Source organism: Ochotona princeps, chromosome 6, assembly GCF_030435755.1.
Source record: "Ochotona princeps isolate mOchPri1 chromosome 6, mOchPri1.hap1, whole genome shotgun sequence".
Classification (NCBI taxonomy): Eukaryota; Metazoa; Chordata; class Mammalia; order Lagomorpha; family Ochotonidae; genus Ochotona; species Ochotona princeps.
In genome coordinates, this window is record NC_080837.1 from 68,904,789 (window position 1) to 68,923,598 (window position 18,810).

The following is an 18,810-nucleotide window of genomic DNA, read 5'->3' on the forward strand; positions in this document are numbered from 1 at the left end:
ATGTTTTTACTTGGGTCTGCTTTAAAGACCAGGGAAGTGCTTGCTGGAGTGAGGATCATGGAGATGACAGGGCTGGGAAATGCCTGACAGGAGGCAGAGCTGGGCTGTGGCGGAAGGACCAGGATATTTGGCCAAGGACAACTTGGATCTGGGTTCTTACTAAGAACTATAAACCACACCAAAAGGTTTTGCATTAATTCATGCAAAGTTTTTAGACGTTCATGGCTCCAAATAGTTGTCACAATGGAATGATATTCAGCCATAAAAAAAGAATGAAATCCTGTCATTTGCAGCACAATGGAAGACATGCTGGAATAAGCCAGACAAGCAAAGACAAATACCACATGCCCTTCCTTCTATGTGAAAGAGTGGGGACCCAGGCAGCTGGCTATCGTCCACTGCTTTCCCAGCTGCACCAGCCAGCAGGCCGACTGGAAGGGAGACAGCTGGGACACAAACCAGTGTTCACATGAGCTGCTGGCCTCACAGGTCAACCCGCTGCACCACAGGCCAGTCCCATTCCTTCTGTCATTCCAGACCGAGTGAGCTCCCTACTGCAAGGGGCACAGCTGGCCAGAGGCCAAGACTCCAGCCCAGGTGCTCCAATTTGGGATGCGCCATCTCAACCAGAACCCTAAAGACGAGGCCAAATAGCCACTCAAATACCTCAATGTCAGTGCTGTCCCGCTCCCAGAATTCCACCAGTGCACTGCTGTGGCCTGCCTGGTGGAAGACGTCCTCCCAAGCCCGCAGACCATCTGCTGGGGGCTCGCTTCGCTGCCCACAGGGAGACCCTGGCAGGCTGGGCTGCTGGTTAGTGGGGTGCCCTGACAGAGGGTAAACACCCATCTGTTTCCATTTGCTTTGTAAGAAGCCCCACAGTGTGCCCCGTGGTGGATTCTTTCCGTGTTACTGACCCCACAATTGTTGCCGGAAAACAGGCAAGGCGGTGGCTTCACCTCAGGTTCACCTCAGCGCTGCTGGCTGCGGTCACCCAGCCTCAGCTAACACAGAAGGTCATGGACAGCTCCAGCAGCAGCCGGTTCCCCGGTCACGCTGAAGGCAGCCAGGATGGAAACACGGCCCCGGGGTGGTGGTTGCTGAGCTAACCTGAGGATGCAGACCCAGACTCCAGGGTCGGTGCCAACATGGGGCACCACCAAAACCCAGGGGCCCTGTGAAGCCCCCAGCTCTGTTCTCCCCCTCCCCCCTCCTCCCCTGGAAGACTGCACTCACTACATGGCACAGCCTATCCAAAGGGGACGTGACCCTGAGGACGCTTCAGTTGATAAACACGAATGCTCAGCCACCTTCTCCGGGGTTCCCGATTTCAAACTTTCAGCTTGGCACATTCCACGGAAGATTAGTAAACTCACGTGGATGTCAGCAGCTTACCCTGCCAGACATGCAAAGGAAAAAACAAATACTGCAGGCCAGAGCAGTGACCGGCGAACCTGGCCAGGATCTACTGCCCAGGCCTGAGTGCAGAGGAGCCAGCCACAGCGACAGGTTCCCGAAGTACGGTGTGTGTCAAAGCCAGGCTCTGTCACTCAACTCTGAGTCCAGGGTGACCCACGCTGGCAGGGCCCTTCTTCAACGACACTAATTATGGGGAATGGGAACCCAGAGCTCCCTGCATGGAGCCCTGCGGGGCACAGCACCTTGCTCCCTCAGCTGGCTTCCCCCAAACCCCTTAAAAACGTTTTGAATATATTTGAAAGTCACAGAGAAAAGTAAGAAAAGGGTGGGAGACAGTGAGTGAGCTTCCACTGGCTGGTTTACTTCCTAGATGGCTGCAATGGCCAGGGCTGAGCCAGGAACTTCATCCAGATCTCCCACTTGGGTGGCAGGGCCTCAAACACTTGGCCCACCCACCACTGCTTTTTCCAGGTGCATCAGCAGAGAGCTGGACTGGAAGTGAAGTGGCTGGAATTCGAACTAGCAGACATATGGGATGCCGGCATCACAGGTGGTAGCTCTATCCACTAGGCCCCAAAAATCTTTAAAAATGCATTTCTGGGCCTGATGCGATAGCGTAGCAGCTAAGGTCCTTGCCTTGAATGTGCTGGGATCCCATATGGGCACTGCTTCTAGTCCTGGCAACTTCACTTCCACTTCCAGCTCCCTGCTTGTGGCCTGGGAAAGCAGTCGAGTACAGCCCAAACCCTTGGGACCCTGCACCCACGTGGGAGACCCAGAAGAAGCTCCTGGCTCCTGGCTTCGGATTGGCTCAGCTCTGGCTGTTGCAGCTGCTTGGGGAGTGAAACATTGGACAGAAGATCTTCCTGTTTGTCTCTCCTCCTCTCTCCATATATCTGACTTTGCAATAAAAATAAATCTTTTTTAAAAAAATGCATTTTTGAAGCCATTCCTCTGCTTGTGTTTCATGGCCTGCTGGCTTTGCTCCAGCTGGAACAAGCAAGGGCGAGCAGCATCCTTCGGCACACACCGCCTCCTTCGGCACACACCGCCTCCTTCGGCACACACCGCCTCCTTCCCCCTGAGCCTTTGGCCCTGCCAGACTGACCAGCATCTGGAACTCTACTTATCGATAGCAGAGGGGCTGCCCTCTCCAATCACCCCAAGACCCCCGAGGTGGAAGGACAGGAGGCCCTCCTGGTACTGCTTGCTCTGTGACCCTGTAGACATCCGCCAACTCCACAGGAAGCTCCAGCAAGGACAAGGGCCCTGGTGGGCGGCAGGGGGCAGGGCTGTGATGAGTCAGTGGAAAAGCCACCCTAATTCTGCACCCTGCATCCCGGGAGGACCTCAGCGCCCCCACACCAGGTGCAGCAGCTGCGTAGTTTCCAACCCGATCCAGGCAGGTGACGGCTCCCTAAGAGAAAGAGGGAGCTCTTAAAAACACACTCCAAGCGGAAAGAACCGAGGCTTTGGTTTTGCTGGCTTTCTTCACTGTTGTTTTACTTTTTAAAATACTGAGAAAGACAAACAGCTCTTGTGTGCAGCTTCACTCCCCTAAATGTCGCAAGGGCTGATGGTTAAAGCCAAAGCCAAGCAGCTTGGTCAGGGTCTCCGATGTGGACGGCAGGGCACCCAAGTGCTCGAGCCATCACCTGCTGCCCCCGAGGGCTCCCAGCAGCAGCAGCAGGAAGCTGGAAGGGGAAGCACACCCGACTCAACTCCGCGCACGCTGATGTGGGAAGCGAGGGTCCCAAGCAGCATCTTCACTGCTCGGCCACATTCCTGCCCGTCTGACTCCACTCATCCCATTTACCATCTATTCATTAGAAGTAGATGATGAAGTATATGACGAGACAAAGCCTTCAGATGCACACAGTCGCTCTACAACTTGGTCTCTCCTGAGCCCACAGGAGCAGCGGGGCAGTGGGGCGTTAGAACGTACACTGTGGAGCTGGTGTCCTGGCTGAAGTTCCAGATCAACTCTCCCTGGCTATGACAGACAGAACTCTTCACCTCTATACCTCAGTCTATCATCTGTAGAATGCAAGAGTAATAACTCCCCTATTTGGTCAAGGTTGTTGTGGGAATTCAATGTTAGCTCATGACTGGCCTGTAGAAAAGCCCTCAGCACCCTGTAAACCATCCTTTTCCATTTAATATGAATTACTCTTATTTGACTTGGGTAGCAGATTAAACCATACAAAGTCCTAGACTTGGAAGAACACTAGCTGGCTGATTCTGTGGCGTCCTCTGTGTCTCCAAGGCAAACACACTTCACATCTCAGAACGCCTCCAGACTCCAAAAGGCATGCAACGGGTTGGGAGTCCGTCCGCTAATGGCTGCCTATGCAGATCAGACGTCTGTACCCAGCCAGGGAGGACCTGAATGTTCACAGCGGGAGGCTGCCCTTTTCAGGTGGTGTTGTTGAAATGTCTTGTGAAATCTGCATGATTTCCCTCTGACGGACATGAACCATCAAAGTCGACAGCCACCGTCTTGCACGGATTCACTCCCTGACAATTGCGGCGTTGGACACCTAAGGCTTTGTCCCTTAACCAGGCTTCCGAAAATCAAGCCAATCAGCCAGACTGACAAATGCAGGTGGCTCCCTTCCAGTCACATGTGCATCCCTGACAAGAGCTTAATTTCACCTGGGCAGGTTGAAGTGACATTTTCACACCGAGCCCGTGTAGGGTCTCAGAGCCTCAGCCCAGTGCGACAGCATGCCTGCTGACTCACAGAAGAGCCTCCGGGAGGCACCTGCTCTGAGCACATCATCAACCCAGAGTCCTCCCCTCCAGGCCTCCACAACCCAGAGGAAAATAAGACTTAGTGATGTTCAAAATTGAAATGCTCCTGGATCCGATGAAGTCATTTCCTAACAATTCAGTTCCCTGACTCCACAGCATTATCCTTTGGCCTACCTGGAATATGTTTTTGGTTCATTAATTGTTAAAGAATATGTACACAGATACACCGAATAAAAAGCAGCACTTCACCCTACTCTCGCTGCTCCTTCAGTTTTCCTGAGCAACAACATCCTGCACTAACACAGCACATGCTTTCCAAGTGACATGGTCGTCCCGACACATCCCTAGTCCAGGAATCGTGCCAGGGCTCACTGTGTGTGGTCCCGCTCTGTAGACTAACACATGCATCATGGTTGTCCCCGCTGTTACAGTGTGGCACAGGACAGGTAGCTGCACCTGTCACCCCTCTGCCCTCCCCCTGAAGCTCCAACAATCACTGATCTTTTGACTGTCTCTGCACTTCTTCCAGATTGTCCCATGGGGGCAAATCAGTGTGCAGCCTTTCCAGACCATTCCAGCCACTCAGCAGCAGGTCTGGAAGGTTCTGCTTGCCTTTTTGCCTGAGCACCACGTGACCTGCATCTTTTAGTCCACCTCCACAGCTAGGTGCCCTGATGGCTGGAATCCCCGTTTTAGAGAATCCCCGTTTTAGAGGTTTCTTTGGCATACATTTTTCTCTCCTTGAGACATCAATCACACACCATACAATGCACTAATCGGTTTTAGTCAGAGGTGCACGAATCATCCCAGTAAGTTTTAGGATTTTTTTTTTCATTGTTCTTCCCCAAATCCTTGTGCTCTTGAACTCGCCCCATCACATCCCAGCCCCAAGTAACACAAGCTCTCTGTGCACTGGCCTTTCTGGGCCTTCCAGACACATGGAGTTGCACAGAATGTGGTCCTTCTTGACTGGCTACCTTTACATAGCACACCAATTTTATTCCATAATATTTGAGAGATAGAAAAAGAGATCTTCCAACACCTCGGATGGGGTCAGGCCAAAGTCAGGAGCCAGGAACTCCATCTGGTCTCCCACATGGGTCCAAGCACTGTTGTCTTGCCAAGTGTATTCATAGGAAGGCAGCTCAATCAGAAGTGGAGCACCCCAGGATTCAAACGAGCACACTGTGGGTACTGTAAGCAGCAGCTTAACCCACAGCACCACAACGCCAGCCCCAGCATAATGTTCTCAAGATTTATCCATGCTGCAGCATCATTCAGCATTTCCTTGCTTTTTATGGCTAAATAATGTTCCATGGTATGGCTGCATCAGGACTTCAAAGGGTAGATGGCAAAGTTTATTTGGTACCAAAAAAAAAAAAAAGGAAAACCCTTTGAAATCCATGAACAGTTGGTTTCATAAAAGACATTTCCACAAAGTTTTTGAAGACCAGCCCCGTCTTGTTTTCCTGACTCATCAGTTGATAGATATTTAGCCTACTTTTTCGGCTAGCTAAGCTGTTTGGAATGCATATGTACTTCTCAAGGGAACCTGTTTTCACTCAGCTTGGGCATACAATTAGGAGTGCAACTGCCTGAATGGCAATTGTTGAGCTGTTTCCAGAGCTGCTGCAGCGCTGTACTCCCACACCTCCGACGGATGAGACGCCTGCTTACCCCTCATCCTCACCAGTACTTGCTAGCGTGCTTTTCATTACAGTCACCACGTGATGACAAGCTGTATCTCACGGCAGCGTGGACCTGCGTTTCCCTCACGACTAGGGATGATGGGTGCCTGCAGATGTTTTTGGAGAAAGGCCCGTATCATTTACTAACAGTGATTTGCCAGTGGTGTCTTCCATCCCATGGGCTGCATTTCCATCTCATCAATAAGGTCCCTTCTAAACCACATTTAATCTTTCCGATACTCTTTTTTTTTGTGGGTAGCACCTTTAAAATGAATGTCTGGCCCAGGAAAGCACTGCCAAATTTGCAAAACTCACAAAAATTTGCTCAAATGTTTTCTTCTAGAAGTCTGGTGGGTGCCAGTACACACCAGTCCCATGCACCAATCATTAGCAGCCTTGGGAAAGTATTCTAAGTCCACTTCCAGAAAACAGTAACCACAGAAAGCCTTACCTTCCACGGGGCCAATTTGATTGGCGACTGCAAACCTAAGCACGCCTTCTTCGTCACTGTACATGGCAAACACCCGGTCCACGGTCAGCTGCTGGGTGGCAGGGACGGTGCGGTGGCTGGGTGCGTGCCTGCATCCCTGGTAAGTGATGTTCTGATGGATGCGGTAGGAGCCCGTCTGGTTGGCTGCACCAAATGTGAGGGAGTAGTCTCTGGAACTCGTGGAGGTTATAGCTGCAACAGACACATCACACAGGTATTCCTCGGTAAGTTTTTAAAAATCTTACACGTAGACATGTTTCTGTAGGGTGTGTTTTCTCTATACTTGTTCCCTTGGGAAGTCTTTGATTTTATACGGGAAAGTTGCAAGGGAATCCCAAGAGGCTGAATGCGTACTAAGTCACAGGGCTGGAGAGCAGGATGTGCTGCTCTTGCTGCTGTCATCAGCTGCAAAAAATAAATGCTACCACGTGCAAGACACACGGCACACTGCCTGAGAGGTGGGCACTTGCCAGGCAGAGGCTAGCAAGTGGCCCAACACACCAAGCTGCACTGTGGTTCATCAGGCACTGGAATTCAAGTCTGACTACTCCACCCACCCTGCCCATGGTAGAGTTCACTGTGTCCAGGGCCTTGAAGTTCAGCAAGGGCGAGGGCTTCAGGGTTCCAGTGGTTCCTTCCATTTCTCAGTCTAAGAGTTGGGTGCAAGTCAGTTAGCTGGCCCTTGGCTTCTCTGGGCACAGGGCAGGTCTCTAATGCCCATCCTCTTCCTCCGTTCTCCTATTAGTGTCCAGTTCTCGTCATAGAAGCAGGGACCCAAGGCAAGGCACAACTCTAACCCCCGTGCTGCTGAAGAGCAGCTGAGATTGACACAGCATTTGGCATGCAGGCGGCATTTTCAACACATCACACCTGGCACGCATGGCTGGCTGTGCAAGGGTACACAGATATGTGCACTACTCCCTCCCGTCTGCAACATGAGAAAAGAGGTTCTCACATGGGAGGTGATCTTCCTCACAGACATTAACAGACATTAACACATTAACACATTTCTAGAGTCACTATTCACTTTACCCACTTTACCCACTCCCACTGCAGGTTCACTCCCTAAATGCCCACAATGACTAGAACTGAGCCTAGTCAACCCAGAAACTCGTAAACCTAGAAACTCAACCCAGGTCTCCCACATGGGCAGTGCCCAAACTACTTGAGCCATCACTGATGCTTCCCGGGGTCCACATTAGCGGAATTAGAACTGGGAACTCTAGGCAGTAATCAAAATTCCACTCTGACGTGGAATCTGGGAGCCATATGGATTAACTCCAGGCCAAAGCCTGTTCCATACCCTAGTACACAGATTTGAAACTGCCAGCCCTGGATGGCCAGTTAGAGTGATTTAAAACCTCACGTTAATTTTACAACACTATGTGGCATCTCTAGGATTCTTTTTTAGTTAAAAATTTTATTTTTGATCTTATTTTTCATGGTACAGTTCCACAGGCTCAGGGATTTCACCTTCCACCTTCCTCAGGCATCTCTATGATTTTTTTTTTTAAGATTTATTTATTTTATTACAAAGTCAGATATACAGAGAGGAGGAGAGACAGAGAGGAAGATCTTCCGTCCGATCTTTCACTCCCCAAGTGAGCCGCAACGGCCGGTGAGCGCCGATCCGATGCCGGGAACCTGGAACCTCTTCCAGGTCTCCCACGCGGGTGCAGGATCCCAAAGCTTTGGGCCGTCCTCGACTGCTTTCCCAGGCCACAAGCAGGGAGCTGGATGGGAAGTGGAGCTGCCGGGATTAGAACCGGCGCCCATATGGGATCCCGGGGCATTCAATGTGAGGACTTTAGCTGCTAGGCCATGCCGCCGGGCCCATCTCTATGATTTTTAAAGCCAACTGAGATCAACAGCTGAAATAAGGTCATATAAGACAAACATAAACTCTAATCATCAGTACTCATGAATGTCCCAAGGAGAATGGCTGCAAACTGTACAATTGTGCCACCCCTATTAGTCCTAGAGACAATCCTGGATTGATTGCATTGCGTCACTTACAGATGATGATCTTCACCCTCATGTACAGAGCAGGCAGCACTCTGCTCACTAAAAATTGCACAATAACAAGAGTAAAATTGATCTCAAGCTCATTTTATGCATCACCCTGTTCTAGAATATTCTATCTCATCCTCACGAGCATCTAGTGAGAGAGACAGCATCCCCATCCAATGGATGTGAAGACTGATGAGTACCTGAGTCTGAGTAGTGGTAAACCTCCTTGTAGGGAGCCAGGTGGGCTGTGAAGCTGGCTGGGATGTAAGGCACTTGGCCCTCAATATTGGTCTTCATGCTCAGATAGTTCTCTGGGTCGAGGCCCTCGGCCGTCTGAAGGATGCGAACCCTCTCCTCTCCCGGGTAGAACGTGACCTCCACGTCTTGCACGAATGTGGCACCTGGAGGGAAAACCATTAGCACAGGATGACAAGAGAGGCCACCTCAGTCATCACCAGGTCAGACCCGCTTCAGCTACCTAAGGGGACCAGGGACATCCAAGATAGAGTCCAACCTGCAAAATCCCTAAGACAGAGTGGGGCTGCACCTGCCCCGCCTCCCACTGCTTCTCTCAGGAGGACAGTGGGGTTTCTGACAAATTCCTGGGAACACCTGTGACTTCTCTAGGGCTGTCAGATTTAGCAAAAAAGAAACAGCAACAACAAACAACCATGGTACCCAGTGAAATCTGCGTTTCAGGTGAAACATTTTTCGCCTGTGTGTCATGGCAATATGCTGGGTGCGGGCGCGTACACAAACACACATCACCTGAAATTCAAACTTAAGCTCATGTACTCTATTTTACCTTTAATATTCAAGAAGAAAAAAGGCAGAAGAGTTAAAGAAGAGAGTCTATATACCAGTTCTCTCCCCAGATGCCTGATATATGGGGGTCAGGAATTCAGTGTGTCTCCCAAGGGTGGCAGGAGACCCAGCTCATCAACCCATCACTGCTGCCTCCCAGGGTGTAAGCAGGAAGGTCACAGAGCTGGGACTTGAACCCAGGCACTGCAATACCAAAGGCAAGCATCCTGAACAGCACCTCCTTGCTATGCCAGACACACACCCCACTGCCTGCTTTCGCTCCCTACTCAACTTTGACTAAAGGCAAGCTCCTCTATTTGGTACTCGAAAACCAAACTCACGGGAAAACTGAATTAGAGATAAGTTTATTTGGGTGCAAAAGTACTTTGAAAAGGACACACATGATTTTCTAATTACAAGCACTGTCCGTGAACTTTCCTGCAGACCCTCGCACCCGCAGTGCAGAGAGAACCTCTCCCCCTGTGTTTGGTTTCCTGCCCAGTGACAGAAATGATCTGTGTGGGACGGGCAGGGCAGCAGCCCAGCAACAGCCTCCCCTAGCACCATCCTGTGCTGTGAACTCCTGGGCAAAGCTCTCCTGAGGACTCCACCCCGGGGGCCACGCCTTTAGAACCCACCTTCTCACAGCACGGGCGGGCGACTGCGTGCAGCACACCATCGGAGCAGTGCAGGGACCCGAGGGTGGGAGGAGAGGAAAGAAGGAAAGCCTCCTGCACTCGCCCTCCAAGCAGCAGCTGGCATCCCTGCTGCGCAGGTGTGCAGAATGAGGCAATTACACAAGCATGCCTCAGCAAACCAGCGTGAGAAGACAGGGATGCTCCTACGGCCCTCAGTCCGTTTCTCAGAACAGCTGGGAGAAGGTTTAGACAACACCTTCAGGAAGACCAGATGTGCAAGGCCCATCCCCCAGCTACACACTGGACAGGAAGCGGTGGACACCCAGGTTCTCCTCCGGGCAGGCACATGCTCCTTGCTGGGAAAAAAGGCCTTATGCGCCACCCCAGGGATCCAGCCGGCTGCCCTCCTCACCTGTGAGGCTGAAGCCATTCACAGAGCCTGGTTTTTCTAAAGCAAAGAGCCAGCCAAAGAGGCCTCCGAGGGGTGTGAGGGGAAGCAGGGCCTGGGCCGCGGGGTGCGGGATGTGGCTGATGGCCGTATAAGCTCTGCCGTCGTTGCCCACGATGTAGGCGTGCAGGTCTACGTTGGTGAAGTGCACGGGGGTGTTGCCCACGCGGAGATGGCCGCTCACCTTCCCGTTGACTCGATGAGGTGTCCCTAGAAGACAGCAAATGTTCTCAGGTTTGACCATCCACCCAGGCTGGGCGAAGGGGCACACAGACAGCACAATCCAATTGGCAGCTCCTCAAGCTCACGCATCAGCCAGGGTTCCAAACCACTCCCCACCTAGCTAATCAGCCACCTGAGGAATGGTTCTCGGGCTGGTGTGGGGTTGAGCCCCTTCCAACACCTCACTCCTTAGCTGAGTGCTGCTCTGAGGCCTGGCCTTTGTTCCCCCACCCTTCCAGCTCCCTGCTACTGTGCCTGGGACAGCAGTGGAAGATGGCCCAAGAACTCGGGCCTGTGTCACCCAGGTGGGCAAGCTGGATGGAGCCCTGGGCTCCTGGCTTTGGCTTGCCCTGGCCCAACCCACCCACCTGGGTCACTTGGGGAATAAACCAGTGCATGGAAACTGTCTTTGTCCCTCCCTCACCCTCTGTCACTCTTTCAAATAAAAGATCTGAAAAATCATTTTAAGAAAACTAGCTCACTCGTTGGGGCCTGCATTGTGGCATAGTGGGTAAAGCCTGTGGCAGACATCTCATTTGGACTCCACTTTGAGTCCACTTCCAATCCAGATCCTTGCTACTGTGCCTGGGAAAGCAGTGAACAAAGTCCCTTCTCATTGGGCTGCTATACCCACGTGGGAGACCCGGAAGAAGCTCCTAGTCCAGTTCCGGTTGCTGTAGCCATTTGGAGACTGAATCAGCGGATCTTTTTCTGTGTAGCTCTGTATTTCAAACAAATCTTTCGTTTAAAAGAATAGCTCACAGGTCCAGCGTGATAGCCTAGTGGCTAAGATCCTCGTCTTGCATCCACCAGGATCCCATATGGGCGCTGGTTCGTATCCTGGTCGCTCCACTTCCCATCCAGCTCCCTACTTGTGGCCTGGGAAAGCAGCAGAGGACGGCCCAAAGCCTTGAGACGCTGCACCTGCGTGGGAGATCTGAAAGAAGCTCCTGGCTTCGCAACAGCCTAGTTCCGGCCTTTGCGGCCACTTGAGGGAGTAAACCAGTGGATAGAAGATCTTCCTCTCCTTCTCTGTAAATCTGACTTGGCAATAATAATAAAGTTTTTTTATTAAAAAAAAAAAGCTCACTGCTCAAAATGTGTAGGAAAAAAAATCCTAATTTCCCCCCTCTTATCCTCTCCTCTCCACTCTAATCAGCTAACAAAAAGGGAAAAGCCAACAAAAAAGGACAGAGACTTTTCTGAATAATCCTGATATTGGGAAATCTGCCCAAAGCTGTTTATTCCTTGAATATTCAGGCAGCACCAGAAAGCTGCTGACACTCCGCGCCCGTTGGGAGAGGCAGGGCCCACACAGCACCCAGAAAGCTGCTGACACTCCGCGCCCGTGGGGAGAGGCAGGGCCACACAGCACAGCCCCCGAGGCCCCGGCACCCCATGCTTACCTTCTGCCAGGCAATGCTGCCCATTGCCATAGAACCCGGACTGGCAGTGGCAGCAGAAGCCGGTGGCGTAGTCGGTACAGAAGGCGTGCGGGGAGCACCGGCCATGGTTGCGCTCGCAGGTTTCCTTGTGGGCCCCGTTGTAGGTGAAGACTGCAAAGTAAAACAAACTTGCATGTTGGGGACTGCGTGGGCTGGTGGCTGCCAAGCTCCAGCACGCGCCTGCCTCGCGACTTCGGCAGAGCCCAGGATGCACAAGTGGGGTCGGACAGGCAAGAGGCAGGAATTGCCTTCAGCTGGGGAGAAGCGGCGGGCTTGGCATTGTGGCGAGCAGCTCAGCTTTCTGCTCCTGCCTGCCGCGGGCGAGGCTGCAGCACCGTGGTTTGCGGGCAGCCGAATGGAAGCTAACCATTAAGTACAATGTTGGGCTGAACTTTAGGAAACCACCATGATTGTGGGCCCGACAGAAGCAATGTCCCAGGGTTCCTTCTCCTAGCAGTGACCTCCTGAGAGGAAGACAAATGTGGCTTATGTTCAATTGATCTTGTTTTTTAGGGAACCCTGAATTTAAGACCAATAGACTATAGCTGGCCTTGCTAACTACCTTTTCCTTCCCCCCGAAAAGAACGGGACCTGGAAGAAGGAACAGATGCAGTGACCCGACAGAAATGGGGAACATGGGGGAAGAAACTGCAAATTCAGCTGTGAACATACTCCAGGCCCTTTTTGGGGGTTTAGTGCGACAGACACAACACAGCATGGTACCCATTCAAAAGTAGAGAGGGGGAGCAGGTGTAGATTTTCTAGAAAACCTTGGTGGCCCAGGCTAGACTCAACACTACAAGAACTGTGTCTTCCATCGCAAAATAAGGTAAAAGAGGACCATTTATGGTACCTAGAAACGGGACTTGTGGAGGGGAGGGGGAAGATGCAAATGCCACTGTCCAGGAGGCGGGCATGGCTGGACAGAGGGCGCCCTCTCCCAGGACCCTGAGGACTATGCCTAAGCCAGCACAGCCCCGGGGAGGCCCAGGGAGCTCATGTCCAGGGTTTGGGGCAGGATGGAGATTTCTGGATCCTACTGATGGGGCAAAGGTGGCATGCAGCTCTCCTGTGAGATGCCCCAGGGCCAGCTACCAAGGAAGAGCGACACGCTCTGCTAGGAAAAACTCGGTTGGAGCTGGGTCCCATGTTTTGGTCTGAAAAGGAGGTAATAAGAAGGGAAGGAAGGCAGCTGTTTTACCCAGGATCTCAGCGGAGAGCAGAAGACAAACAAGTGGAAGGAAACCCAGCACCAGGAGGGCTCTGCTGACTTGCATCAGCAAACACACAGATGAAACACTCAACATGAGCCGGTGCCAGGCTCCACTCCACACGCAGGTTCCCACAGGAGCCCTGGGATGCTGTAACCCCCTGCTTGCAGTTCAAGAGGCCGGGGCTCACGGGCAGGACACAGACAGTGGACAGCACTGGTGGGATCTCGGCCCCAGGCAGCCTGGCTCTAGGATCTTCACCATTACTCATCCTCACCCCTCCAGGGGGACACACTGCCCACAACCTGAGCACCAGCTTACAAGGTGTTGGGTTTGGGGTTCATCAGCGTAGACCTCAGCAGTAAAGCACCAAGTCCGGATTTACCAACAAGCTGACTATCTGTGAATCCTGCAGCACGCTGAAAGAGGCGTGGGTGAGAAGGCAGAGCCGCCATGGTGCTCACTTCCAGACCGTGTGTGAGTGCCACCTGCAGCAGGCACTGCAGGCAGCGGCAAGCCCAGGGCCAACACCACCACTGAGTCACCTTGAGTGAAGTGGGCAATAGGAGGAGGGCCACAGTGAGGCTGCAGTCAGCCACTCAAGACAGGATATGGGGCCTGATGACTTACTTGGTTGAGAAATTCCAGCTTGATGAAAATAGAAAATTAAGCATAACTCACTCACTTCTTTACAACAATCAGAAAAATGGAGAAAAAAAGGCAAGACAGAAACAGAACAGCTCATGACAGAAGTGGAGTGTCCATGGAGACAGCATGAGGCATTCCGAGCGGAAAGAACAGCAAGCCACCAGGGTGTGTCGGAGCCTCGTCCGCAGCTCAGGAAGCACGGCTGTGCGCACCCTTAGGGGACCTATACACAGGGGTGCAGTATCACCCCCAGGACTCCCCAAGACACAAGGGGGCACAGAACAGCTTTGGAAGGACCCAGGCTCCACGGCATCCTCAGCCATCATGCAGGTGGCTGTTAGGAACCCATGGAAACACTCTGCCTGCCTCAGTTTCCTGAGGTAGCACCCCATCCTCACACCTGCTCTGCCAAAAGTATTTCATCATCTGTTCCTGAGCACCATGGCAACCTGAGCAGGTGTAAAGCGTCGAGGTTCTGAGGCAACCCAAGCAAAAGTCAAGCCAAACTACCCAGTGCACTGCCCACAGCTCAAGGAAACGACAGGGATGCTTCCTATCAGTGACTTCACAAAAGTGCATTCCCTGCCCCAACGCCCATTCTAGGACTGGGTTATGAAACAGGTAGTGCTGGGTTCTGAGCACAGAATAGTGCTTCAGTTTCACAAAAGCACCAGGAGTGACCACAGCTTTTATGTAGGCAACTAAAGAAAGGCAACATAAGTTCATTGGAAACCAGACTCTATTTTTCTATGAAGCAACCATGCCCTAAGGTTCCCACGAAGGAAATCACAAGACTCAAATTTAATTACGATGACTTAACTACTGATTGGCAAGTTAACCTGGGAGAGCTGTAGTTTTTGGATGGAAATCACTGATCCAAGAACACATTCTTCCCTCCCCAGGACAGCAAAGAGGAATTCACTCCTAACTGAGGAATTGAACACTCCCTAATTCCGCCTCCACACCTGCACAGGGACACCAGAGGCAGCTAGTTAGGCCAGATAAATGCCTTTTTCCAATTCTCTTCCATTCGTGTCTATTGAACACTCTAGGCCTCACACTAGAGCTGCATCTTGTAACTGGAGACATATGGACCAAGGGAAGTGAAAGTTTCTGTGCCACACCGATTTGTCCTGGGCAGCAGCCAATACACAACTGTTTGGTAGGATGGGTGTGGTAAGAGCCATGTAGAAAAAGAAAAAGAGAGACATGACAGACACTCTTGGGAAGGAAGAGCGTTGTTGCTGTGCAGAAGTGTGGGAGACACGCACCCTGGCCTGGACAGGAACTTACAGCCCCAGCAGGGCACCTCTCTGACCTTTACAGGAGATTTTCTCTCTGGTGGATTCCAGGGTCACCTGAGATGGCACCGAAAATGTAAAACCTAAGCCCCCCTCGCCTCAGACCTGCCACCTGCAGCTGGGTGAGGGCAGACCCCATGAACTGGCTGGCTCTACCCTCTGGTCACAAGCCCCACCGCGAACAGAGGGTGACACACGGGAGAGTTGGAAATCTCAGAAACTGGAACTGTGCATCTGCGCAGTGAATGAGCTTGCTACAAGTGAGCAGCTGTGGATAGGGAGAAGGTGCGAGAAGGTGGGAGAAGGCTCGTAAACTCACTGAGGGCTGGAGGTATTTCTGGCCCACAGGTCCTTGAGCCACTTCAGGGCACACCCTGAAAAGGTCCCTTGGGTTGGGGGTCAGGCTAAAGCCCAGCAGGGGGTACCTGCCCTGAGGGAGAGGAAGGTGACCGGCAAGCAGCAGTGGGCTGCCCAAGACTAGACATCCCAGATCTGTGGCCCAGGTGACTTCCTGGTTATCTGTGGGAACTGGGGCTCTACTCAAAGCCAGCCAGCCAGCCAGCCACCTGAAGGCTATGCTCAAGCTCTGGGTCCCCGCTGCAGGGGATGGCAAATGAATGCCCAAAGAAACGTGGCACGTTTTCATCACAGTGATCTTTGATTGGGCCCCCTTTTGGCCATCCTTTTCCGTGTATAAGGGTGACTTCAAAAAGTTCGTGGAAAATGGAACTGCAGAAGTTTACTTCCGTATAATTTTGAAACCTCTGCATACTGTGCTCATGATATGAATTTTTCAAGAACTTTTTGAAGTTTTTGTATGTATGGATTTCAAAATTGTTTTGCACCAAAATAAACTTAGGTTTGATTTCATTTTCCAACTCTGGTATTTCTCCACATTTTCCCATTTAGGTGAAAAGATCATGTCTCCATTTTATAGATGTGAAAACTGAGTTACGCAGAAGTTATCTTCCCATTACACCAGCAGTACTCAAGTTCAGTAGATTTCAGAAAAAAACCCAAAAGATGTGGGTTAAAAAAAAAAGCATGCAGATTAGTGGCTCAGAGAATGAAGCTTGTGAATCAATGTGTTCAACGTGGGGTGCAGGTGAGCTAGATATGGGTGGTGTGGAGCTCGGCCCCGGAGAAGCAGCGTCGTCAGCTCATGGCCTCCTCTTTTCTGACCTTACCCACACTGGTTGGCTGCAGCCAGCCCATCCTGGACCCACCTTTTGCAACAACAGAGGGACAGGCAGGCGGGCATCTCAGGGCACTGAGGCGGGGCGGACACTGGCCCCACTGCAGTCAACTCTATAGGTCACCGAATGTTCATGGAGGTGTGAGAGCTGTTAAAGGAATCCTAACACAAGGATTTTCTTCTTTTTTTCTTTGGTAAAGATTTATTTTATTTTTATTACAAAGTCACATATACTGAGAGGAGGAGAGATAGAGAGGAAGTGGAGCTGCCGGGATTAGAACCAGCGGCCATATGGGATCAAGGCGAGGACCTTAGCCACTAGGCCACACCGCCGAGCCCAAGGATTTTCTTTTTAAAACCTCACTCTTTGTGTCCCATGCAATGTTTTTCTTTACTCTTCTCATATCCTTTAATAGAAAGCAAAACGGGGTGGGGACAGCTCAGAGAAAAGAAACAAAGCTTTGCCAAATTCCCTGAAACTTGTCCTAACTAGGAATTTTTAACAAATATGGAAAACGCTGTTCTGCCTGTGCCCTAGCCCATATTTCCCTCGACACTTTTCCAGAAACACTTCAGCACTCGTATCCTGTCCTGGGCCTGCCTACCCTCTGCGTGGCAGGGTCTGGCCAGGCCGCACTGGGAGGACTGAGCCCACCTCCCCAGGAGGCAGTGTGCTCTGTGCCGGGGTGCCCTGTGGTCGGACAGCAGCTTCTACTTCTAACACCACTTCCTGCTTCTTCCAGGAAAGAATGGACATTTCCATCAGGACATGTTCTCCCAAGTGGCCCCTCCTTCCAGAATGATGGACTATTTAGGAAAACTAAGAGTTGACATTTGTTGCGGTGGTTAAGACACCGCTTTGGAAGCCAGCATCCCGTAAGGAGTGCCTGGGTTTGAGCCCTGGTTCGGCTTCCTGCTTCCCACTTTCTGCTGATATGTATCGTGGGAGCAGCAGGAGATGGCTCAAGGACTTGGGCCCCATCACCCATGTGAGAAACCTAGACATGGTTCTCAGCTTTGGCCTGGCCCAGCCCCTGGCTCTTGCAGGCAGTTGAGGAGTGGAACCAGCAGATGGAAGACCTGTCTCTCTGCTTCTCAAATAAATATAAATATTAAAAGGATATTTTCATGTGACTTTATAATGAACAACAATGGAATGTGCATCTCCCTGCCCCATGCTTGCTATTTGGGATGTATGGTTGTGGTCCATGGCGACCCCTCTTGGACCAGCAGTGAGGACTCTGGGGGTAGGGGTACATTTGCATCAGCTGTCACCAGACTCCCTTTCCACTTTTGGTAAAGGAACAGGATTCCAGGCAGGTGACCTCACAGGGATGGAGGACACTGCTGTCCACAGCCCCTCTGCAACCAGGAGGAGTAATTGGATGGGAGGATCTTACTTCTGCAGTGCTAGGCTGGGCAGCGGCACCTGCTCAGTGTCACCGAGGGTGGTAGCTGAGGGAGCCATACACTTCCTTAGTGCTTCCCAAAACCACAAGACAGGAAGTGGGGAGCACCCTGGGAAAATCCCTGCCCATCCACCCCTCAGCACGGCTGCCACCCAAACAGGACAGGATGGGATCCCAGCCAGACTGCAAACACCTGAGGCAAGAGTTTTCTCAAAGCTGGCACCCCTGTCTCTTTAATCCACCTTGCAGACTGAGATTAAATTAGGCTTCCCTGTCATGCTGCCACAGCATGGTAACATGCTTGCCAGGGTCAGCCTCCCCCATGCAGTTCCCATACCTCCTTCTCTGACGCCACTCTCCTCACATCTTTCCTGTCTTGCCACAGACCCTGACTCCAAGGCCTGGTTCCAGCAGCTCCTCCTTACAGAGCCCTTAGCCGAGCTCCCTCTCAGCTTTCTGGTTCTTTCCTGCTTTCGTTGCCATCTGAGTTGGCCTCTTCCAAGGTAACTTTAGCTTCTACCTGTGTACGATGGGAAAGATGACAATTTCACCCAAACAAGGCTGTCCTGACTCTGACAGTGCACAGTCACTGGTATTTAAGAAATGCCAGCCATAACTTCCACCAGTGCTAGCTAAGGGGCAGAAGCTTAGCAGGAGCTCACAACAGAACCAGCAGGGTGGCGGGGGTCTGATCCTGCAGCCCACACCACAGTGCCTGGGGTTCATTCTCAGCTCTGCTCCTGATTCCAGCTTCTTAATCCTGACGCAGACCCTGAGAGGGCCCCGGGATGGCTCAATCGGCTAGGTCTCTGCCTCTCTGTGGGAGCCCTGCATTGAGTTCTTGGCTCCTGGCTTCCACCTGGTCCAGATCCAGTTGTTGTGGGCATTTGGGACGTGAACTGGCAAATGGAAGCACCTTGTCTGTCCCTCTGCCACTCAAATAACTTGAAATGAGGGGTCAGCACCATGGTGTAGGAGGCTAACCCTCTGCCTGCAGCTCTGGCACTCCAGAGGGGAGCCAGCTTGTGTCCTGGCTGCTCCACTTCCAACCCAGCTTTCCATCAATGGCTTGGGAAAGCAGCATAGGACAGTTCAGATCCTTAGGACCCTGTATCTGCATGGTAGGCC

At 51.9% G+C, this 18,810-nt stretch overlaps 1 protein-coding gene across 2 annotated transcripts in view; it reads right to left on the bottom strand.

Moving 5' to 3' along the window:
- The window catches only part of NID2 (nidogen 2), a 71,601-nt gene that overhangs the window by 26,845 nt on the left and 25,946 nt on the right, over positions 1 to 18,810 (bottom strand). For both annotated transcript variants that reach the window (XR_009245645.1, XM_058666431.1), the window contains exons 5-8: positions 11,880 to 12,029; positions 10,216 to 10,461; positions 8,562 to 8,762; positions 6,313 to 6,543 (exon numbers count right to left, since the gene is read on the bottom strand). Coding sequence is in view for 1 of the 2 variants with exons in the window: in XM_058666431.1 (XP_058522414.1) it covers positions 6,313 to 6,543; positions 8,562 to 8,762; positions 10,216 to 10,461; positions 11,880 to 12,029 (828 nt within the window). In the remaining variant the exon portion in view is untranslated. The remainder of the gene's footprint in view (positions 1 to 6,312; positions 6,544 to 8,561; positions 8,763 to 10,215; positions 10,462 to 11,879; positions 12,030 to 18,810) is intronic.